This window comes from Sciurus carolinensis, chromosome 8 (assembly GCF_902686445.1).
Source record: "Sciurus carolinensis chromosome 8, mSciCar1.2, whole genome shotgun sequence".
NCBI lineage: Eukaryota > Metazoa > Chordata > Mammalia > Rodentia > Sciuridae > Sciurus > Sciurus carolinensis.
Window position 1 is genome coordinate 78,252,848 of NC_062220.1, and position 8,353 is coordinate 78,261,200.

At 34.6% G+C, this 8,353-nt stretch overlaps 1 protein-coding gene across 1 annotated transcript; it reads right to left on the reverse strand.

Annotated features, from left to right (window-relative positions):
* Nucleotides 1–4,136: 4,136 nt before the first annotated feature.
* Prps1l1 (phosphoribosyl pyrophosphate synthetase 1 like 1) lies at nt 4,137–5,093 on the reverse strand. Its single transcript, XM_047562288.1, has one exon. It carries the CDS (start codon nt 5,091–5,093, stop codon nt 4,137–4,139), a length of 957 nt encoding a protein of 318 aa, XP_047418244.1.
* Between the last annotated feature and the right edge of the window lie 3,260 nt (nt 5,094–8,353).

The following is an 8,353-nucleotide window of genomic DNA, read 5'->3' on the forward strand; positions in this document are numbered from 1 at the left end:
ATATATATATATAATATGTATATATATATATACATATGTATATGTGTGTGTGTGTGTGTGTGTGTACACACGTACATACTTAGAAGCTAAGAATATGTATATTCTTCCTCCAGCCTCCAAGTACTCTTGTGAGCTCTCACCCTCAGCTGATACAATATACTATACTATAGCTTTTGCTAAGTAACCTAGTACTCAGCTACCCTGGTATGAATGTGTTTTCAGCATGTATTATTTACTCTTTCAATTATTTTGTATTCTGGAGGAACCTTTGTCCCAAGTGATTGATTTAGTGTGTGAAAATAATAATGTTGGACAGACTTTATAAATAAGAAAACAGTATTATAATGGATCTAGAGACTTTGAGAGGTTTTTGTAAAGGTACATTCCAGGATGTGTGTGTTTGTGTGTGTGTGTGTGTGTGTGTGTGTGTGTGTGTGTGTAAAATCAAGAAAGCAGAACACTGAGATCATCAAGAGACTAGTTATCGACAAGTGACAACTGATATTACGAAGGCCATCATAAATAGCATCATAATCTGGATAGAACAACCATTATATGAAGATAGGGGGGAAAATATGGCAAAAGACTGATCCCTCATTTCAGAGAATCTGAATAGACTGTAGGAATGGTTGCCAAGGCAGAATATCAGGAAAGCATGTCCACAGGGACTCTGTGATAGTCATCCTCCTGCTGAGTTGATTCAGTTATGCACCTTTTTCCAGTAATACCATCAGTCCCTCCATTAGTTAGGGTACATATACACTTCATTCCTGTAAGTGTACACAGGTCTGTTTCAGGAATCAAAGCTGTACTATTATGTGTCCACTCCTGCATCAATACCACATTTCAATACTGTAGCTTTTTGTTTTCATATATCGTAATGAAAATATTTTCAAGAAGGTTGCAACTTTTTTTTTTGGTACTGGGGATTGAACTCAGGGGCACTCTGCCACTGAGCCACATCCCCAACCCTATTTTTTTTGGGGGGGGCGGGTACCAGGGATTGAACTCTGGGGCACCCAACCAGCCAATTTTGTATTTTATTTAGAGACAGGGTCTCACTGAGTTGCTTAGTGCCTTGCTTTTGCTGAGACTGGCTTTGAACTTGTGATCCTCCTGCCTCCGCCTGAGCTGCTGGGATTACAGGCATGCGCCACCGCACCCAGCTGGGTTGCAACTATTTTTGCTCACATATTTTTCCAGATGAACTTTAAGAAAAACTTGTCAAATTCTCTTTTAAAATTCTGTTAGGATTTCAGTTGGGTTTATACTGACTAGATGATTTGAGGAAACAGTCAGGATTGCAATATTATTCTTCCTATTCAGGCTCGTAATGTATTTACTCAGGTCTTTCCTGTTTCCTTTAGAAAATGTTTTATCATGTAAGTCCTACAGTTTTTTGGTTTATTACTAGTCATAAATTTTATTGCTTTAGGCTATGTAATTTTTCTGATTATATTTTTTAATTATATTTTGCTGGTATTTAGGAAAGACAATTATTTTATTTATCTTACATGCAGGCACTGTTCTGATTTATGAATTTGGTAGTTTTTGATTATTGGACTTTTTTTGACAGTCATGGTATCTGCAAATAATGTAAGATTTGCCTCTTTCCTTTTTCTACTAATACATCTAACTCTTGCCTCTTTTTTTTTTTAATTTGTCTTATGTTCATAGGCTTACAAATTTCATTTTAATGAAAATATTTTCAATGTTTCATCATTAGGTATGTCTTTATAGGTGTTTCATAGATTTTATGAGGTCAAGTAAGCTTTCTTTTATTCCTATTTTACTAAGAGTTTTTTTCCTAATATTTTCAAAATAATTGTAAAAAATCTACTATATATTATACATATAAATTCTTTTCTAAAAATTTATCATGACTTTTGACACCTATTATAGTTTCAATATTTACATTCTATATAAATGCATGCTTGAAAATGTAAATTAATTTCTATAAATTAAATTGTCATTTAAATCCTATAATACCTTTTTATTATGACTTTTGTCAAAATTTCCACCTATGATTATTATGATGATTACATTGTTTTTTCTTTATATATTTTGATAGTTATATACATAAAGATTGATGATAGTTATAATTTATCAATGTGTTTAATCAGCAAAACATTCCATTTTTGCTTTGATAGTATCATTCCTGTTTGTTACCACTTGTTGTATTTTTCTGTTCCTTTATATCTAAGTTTTTGTTGTAGACATGTCTCTAATAAACATCATATTGTTAGATTTTTGCTAACCAATATAATAATTTATCTTCTAAGACCCTAACCTATTTAGTTGTGATAGCATATATTTGGTACTTTTTACTATGCTTTCTTTCTCATTTGTTTCCTATATTCATCTGGATTTCGGTTTTGCTTATACCACTTTCTTCTCCTTCCCCCTCCCCCTACCCTTCCCCTTCTTTCTCCTTCCCTTTCCCCTCCTGTACCTCCTCTTCTTCCTCCTCCTCCTCCTCCTCCTCCTCCTCCTCCTTCTTTTCCTTCAGTTCAGGAGTTTGGAAGTTATTTATCCCATTCTTCCCTTGCTTGACCTTTACCCTTGAATTTTAGAAAATATAAACTTGGGTTTTTCTACAATGGCAGTAATTGGTGCCAATAACTTCCCTCCCAATTAGACAGGATCCTTAGCATACTTACACTAACGCCTTCCAGATATCTAGAATTTTATTTACAGATCTTGAAAAATTTTTCTTTACATCGAAGCTCTATTTTTATGGGAATTCTGTCTTATTAGCTGTCATAATCTTCATGAAAAACTATTTTTTTCTGTATAACTTTCTTTTGATTACCACAATGTCTTTTATTTCATGTGTTCCTATTGGTCATATACATATTTTTTTTATTTCTAATCACTTCAAATAGTACTTTCAAAAAGCATTCATGGTGATACAGTGTCTTAATTTTATAATATTAAAAATGCCTTAATATTGCCTTCAAATTTTAATGACAGTTTGGACACTGAATTTAGGTTAAAAATATTCCTTTAGAACTACAAAGAAATTGTTCCATTTTGCTTATTGCTCAGTTGTTCAAATGAAAATTTTATAGCAATTTGAATATTTTTTTAAGCTATCTTGTTTTTGTTTTACCTTTTAGAAACTCTTGGAGATTTTCTTAGAGATCAGAAATTTCACATAGCATTTCCAGTTCCACACCATATCCAGACATTTTATTGGTTTCCCTTAACAAGAAACAATACTATCATTTAAAAATATCTCAGGTTGAGAGACCAACCAAATACAAAGAAGGAAGAAAAAAATTACATGTTTAAATCAATCAAAAGGCAGTACAACATCACATAAAACCTACTACTTGGGGTATTAGGCAAAATAATATTGAAGTACAGTAATGTGAAAGAGATTATATAGCAGGAAGTGTATGAACCAAAAGAATACGGTACACCAACCATTTGGGCTTAACTAGGAAAAGGTCAAAATGATTGGACATAAAGCTAAATTGCAAGGAACAATTTATAACTAGAATCAAAGATAGTCTGCAAATATATGGTGATTAGTTTTATGAAACCCATTATTTTGTATAATGAATGTGTGCTAATAATTATAAGTATTTTTATAGTCAAAAAAGATGCATTTGCTGCACCTGCTGTCTTCCTTTGTGATACCAAGGCTGCTTAAGCTGAAAGCTGCTTGCTCCAGGATAACAAGTTTGGGGTTTGCCAGGGCTCTTACTATAATTTATCATAGACCTTGGAGAACCTGTGACACATTGTTGTGTGTGTGGGTGTGTGGGTGTGTGTTGGGATGTGAGCGTGTTGATTGACTTGTTAATTGTTCTGTATAGAGGTCTACACAGCACACTGAAATGCTGCCTGAAATTTCACACAACCTGGGTTATAGAGTTAAACCTGCAGGGTTCACAAAATCATCAAAGATGCCAGAATGAGATAAGCCAGTCAGGAAATTTCAGCAGTTTTCAATTTGTCTCTCCTCAATTTAAGATAAACTCTAGTATACCTGACACAGAAATGTAAAAAGCCACATTAGAAAATGCTAGGTCTTCTACTGAACTTTTTATCAAATTGGCAAAATAATGGGCAGGATTTATTTTTATTTTTATTTTATCTCATTTTAAAATAGAATAACTTGTATTCTACTACAAAGGAACATGACTGAATAGGTAGGAAACAGATTCCCCATTGTGAGTTCTCCTGATGGCTTCTGCAAGAATCATGGAGATGTCGATCACTTGTATTTTGGAGCAATGCTTCATCTTATCCTCCTGAGGTATGGTATTGGTGACTACTACTGCTTCAAAGCATGCACCATTGATGCGAGCAATGGCCGGGCCAGAAAAGATCCCGTGAGTCAAGATCGCATAAACTCTCGTGGCTCCAGCTGAGAGAAGTTTGTCGGCTGCATGGCAGATTGTACCACAAGTATCAGCCATGTCGTCCACAAGGATGGCCACACGATCCTTCACGTCTCCCACAAGTACCATCCGGTCCACTTCATTGGCCTTCTTCCGTTCTTTGTGAATCAAGGCAAAGTCCACGTTCAAATGGTCTGCAATGGAAGTTACTCTCTTGGCTCCGCCAGCATCAGGTGAAACAATGGTGCAGTTCTTCCACTCAGAAATATTCTCCCTTATCCATTTCAGTACAGCTGGTTCTGCATACAAATTATCTACTGGGATGTCAAAAAAACCCTGAATTTGAGAAGCATGTAGGTCCATGGTGATGATATGATCCGCGCCTGCTATGGACAGCATATTTGCAATGAGCTTGGCGGAGATGGGAGCCCTGCTCTTGTCCTTCTTATCCTGCCGGGCGTAAGGGAAGCATGGGATGACCGCAGTAACTCGGCTGGCAGAAGCGATCTTGCAGGCATTAATCATGATCAAAAGCTCCATTAGACTGTCGTTGATTTCACCACAACCACTCTGAACGATGTAGACATCCTCTCCACGCACACTCTCGCCAATTTCCACGCAGGTCTCCTGGTTACTGAATTTCTTGGTCACCACCTTGCCCAGCTCCAGACCCAGGCGGTCGGTAATTTTCTGGGATAAGTCCTGGTGGGAGCTGCCACTGAAGATTTTGATATTTGGCATCTTGGCCAACGATCCTAAGGATTCCTTGTCCACAGGTCTCTGCGGGTCTGAAATTGAAACGGAAGTTGGATCACAGACGCTAACGGTTTCCGGTGGTTCCTCAGCGGTTGCTGTCTGTTCTGCACGCGGGGCTAAATGGACCCCAGATCTTTTGAAAGTTTTCTGATTGGCATGTGCTTCACACTTTTAAACTAGAGTCAGGTCTTCTTAGCGCATGGAATTTATACCACTCTCATCATCATTATTATTAATGCTATTATTAGTTTCCTATGGCTACTTAACCAAATTTGAAAACAAAAAAACAAAACTTTTACAAGCTTACAAGTTTAAAAGGAAAGTTTACAGTCAGAAGAACCGTATGTGCATAGATATTTTACACAAAGTTCCTCCAGTACAGAGAAAAAATTTAAAAAGTTGGAAAATAGTATAAATAGACAATTCACAATAAAAAGTGACCAATGAACATGTGAAAATGCAAATAATCAAGAAAATGTTAATTATTTTCACACATCAAGCAGGCCAAAATTATAAAATAGACAATGGTTTCCAATAGAATGTAGAAATGTGTGTGTTTTGCAAGGGTGATTTTGTATGTAAACTTTGGCTCATGTTTGCTTTTAGGAATCTATTCCAGAGAAATATTCACAAGCACCCTCAAAATATATAAGAATTGTCAATTATTATGTAACAATTGATATATAAATATATATTGTTGCTGTGTTAATTCATTCAATAAATATTCTGTGTCTCCTGTGTGTCAGCCAGGTGCTATACTATTTCTAGAATATAAGATGGTGACAAAGAGTAACCATCCTAGAATTGTTTACAAAAGCAAAATCTGCAAACCAACAGGTATTTACTAATAAGTAATTATCGTATACTTTATTGTACATACAATGCACCCATTGAAGAAATTGATTTCTGTGTAATCATATGGAAATGTCTTAAAGGTATTTTTTTTACAGGTATAAAGCTAATCACAGAAAGTATGCATAAGTTTATGTATTTAAGATTATGTAATATTCAAAGTATCAAATAAGTATGGATGCTCCTTTTCAATTATTAATTTGGAGAAGGGAGTTGGAGAATGAAGGACTGTTATATTTTAATACTGCCTATTAATATGGTATTGAACTTTTACTATTTTTTGTAATAAAAAAATGCAATTTTTTTGGTAATTAAGTGCTTATTAGAAAATTTTAAATTTACAGCTTCCACAATATATTGGGGGTTTAGGTAGTGGAGCAGGAAGTAGAAAGTACCATAGATACTAAGAATTTCAACAATGAAATGCCATTTCATATATATAATGGAAGCTTCAACTGCATATCATACATTCAAAATCTGTTAATGGTTGCCTAACTTTTGGATTCTGGAATGTTTTTATTTAGCCAAAAATCAAATTGTCATCATTCACATTTTAAAATGACCAAATAATTGTCCAATGTATCTTTTCATACAACTTCTGAGTTTCCCCAAAGGGTTGAATTCATTGATAAGATAAACTCAGGGATGGAGTAAGGATGGGGTAGATAACAGGTGGGTAAGATTCAGCAATACCTGTTGACTATAAATAAGGCACTTTGATATATTGAATGAACTATTGTTATAAAGATATATAAGTAGCTAAAAATGCTACTTGTTAAAAATGCTACATCAAAATGATTTGCCAATGATCCCAATCACATCTCTCCTAACATCAAAGTGCTTTTTTTCTCTTTAATTCAGATTCTTCATGGTTGACAATGCCTACAGGCTGCTTTCTATCTGCCATCCTTCATTTACATTCTTTCCTATCACAAAAATCAAGAGAATCACCTCTACCATACAATTCATTCTAAGTCAGACTACATACGATGATTTATAAAGAAAATTCTGTGGCTTAATTTAGAAGCACTAAAAAGTACTTGTAGCTTCAATTAAATTGATTTTTCTCCTAGCATTCTCAGTGTGTCACACATTTTCTGTTTTTAATGAAAAACAAAACAGATTTTTAAATAGATTTAATATTACCTAAATAGGACTGAATGCTAATGTAAACATTTAAAAACCATAGTTGGTTGCATTTTTTCTTGAGGTGTTAAATAGGAGACATTTTTGTCTTGCTGCTATTTTTGCTCCAAGCTCTGGCTGTTGCTATACCTCATAGTTCCAGGGATTTGTCTAGAATCATAAAATGTTAAAGATAGAAATGGCCTTAGAGACCACCCACTCATCTTAATATTCTAATTTACAGACAGGAAACTGAGATGCAGGGAAATGAAGCAACTGTCCTGAGATCTATTGGATAATGAGAGGCAGAGTATGGATTATGATATGGGATTCCTAAATTTCCAAGTATGGCCTTTTTTTCCTTTATTTTGCCATTTCTCTTTAGGGTTTTTTTTTTGAAATTTATTTTTGAAGTTTATCAAATTGAAGGAAAAATTTTAAAGTGATGCAGAAATATTTACATAAAATATTTTCTCTTTTTATCAAGTAACCACAACAAAGAACAAACATGAAACCATAAACGACAAATTCTTTTGCTTAAAAACAGCAACAAAACACAATCTACAGAAAGAAATGAACCATTAGTAGTGTCCTGGAATATCTTTGTTATTTTGACATTTCATTACCTGGATATGCTGCGAGGGGGTTGGCTCCTGTTTACTTTGTTCTCTGCAGGTTGAGAGAGACATCTGTCTTATCATTGACTGTTTCTGACAAAAGCTACAGGTAGGAACATTGCCTATTGAACAATGCATTCTCTCTATTTACGGCATTGTTTCTAATAAATTGCTCTGGAAATGAAAATTGCAATAGAGAGAAAATGCCTTATCTTTCTCCTTCCCAAGGCAAACACATTTAAATGCCATCTCTACAGATCCGTGAGAATTGTTGCACTTTGAAGGTCTTTTGAGTCAATACCCAGAATATATATATTACCTTGGTAATAGTTTCTTGCTTTACTGATTATTCTTTTACCCTTTACAATTGACATAAATAATTCAAAGAGAGTCCTGATGCAGCTTGACGGGCTAAAGAGAAAAAAAATTCAGTCAGTTCTTTCAGAAAGCAGAGAAAAATGGTTGTACTTTAAGTGAACTAAATGCTTTCGCTAAACATACTTGCAGTTGACAAAATGCTGGATGTTTAGGTAGCAATTATAGTTCTTTGATAAACTGTCAAATCTTGTCACAACACATGTTACAAACAAGGACGGATTTAGATGTCCTTTATGGCAGCTTTGTGTAGGTTGGGAATGTTTGGCAGTTAAT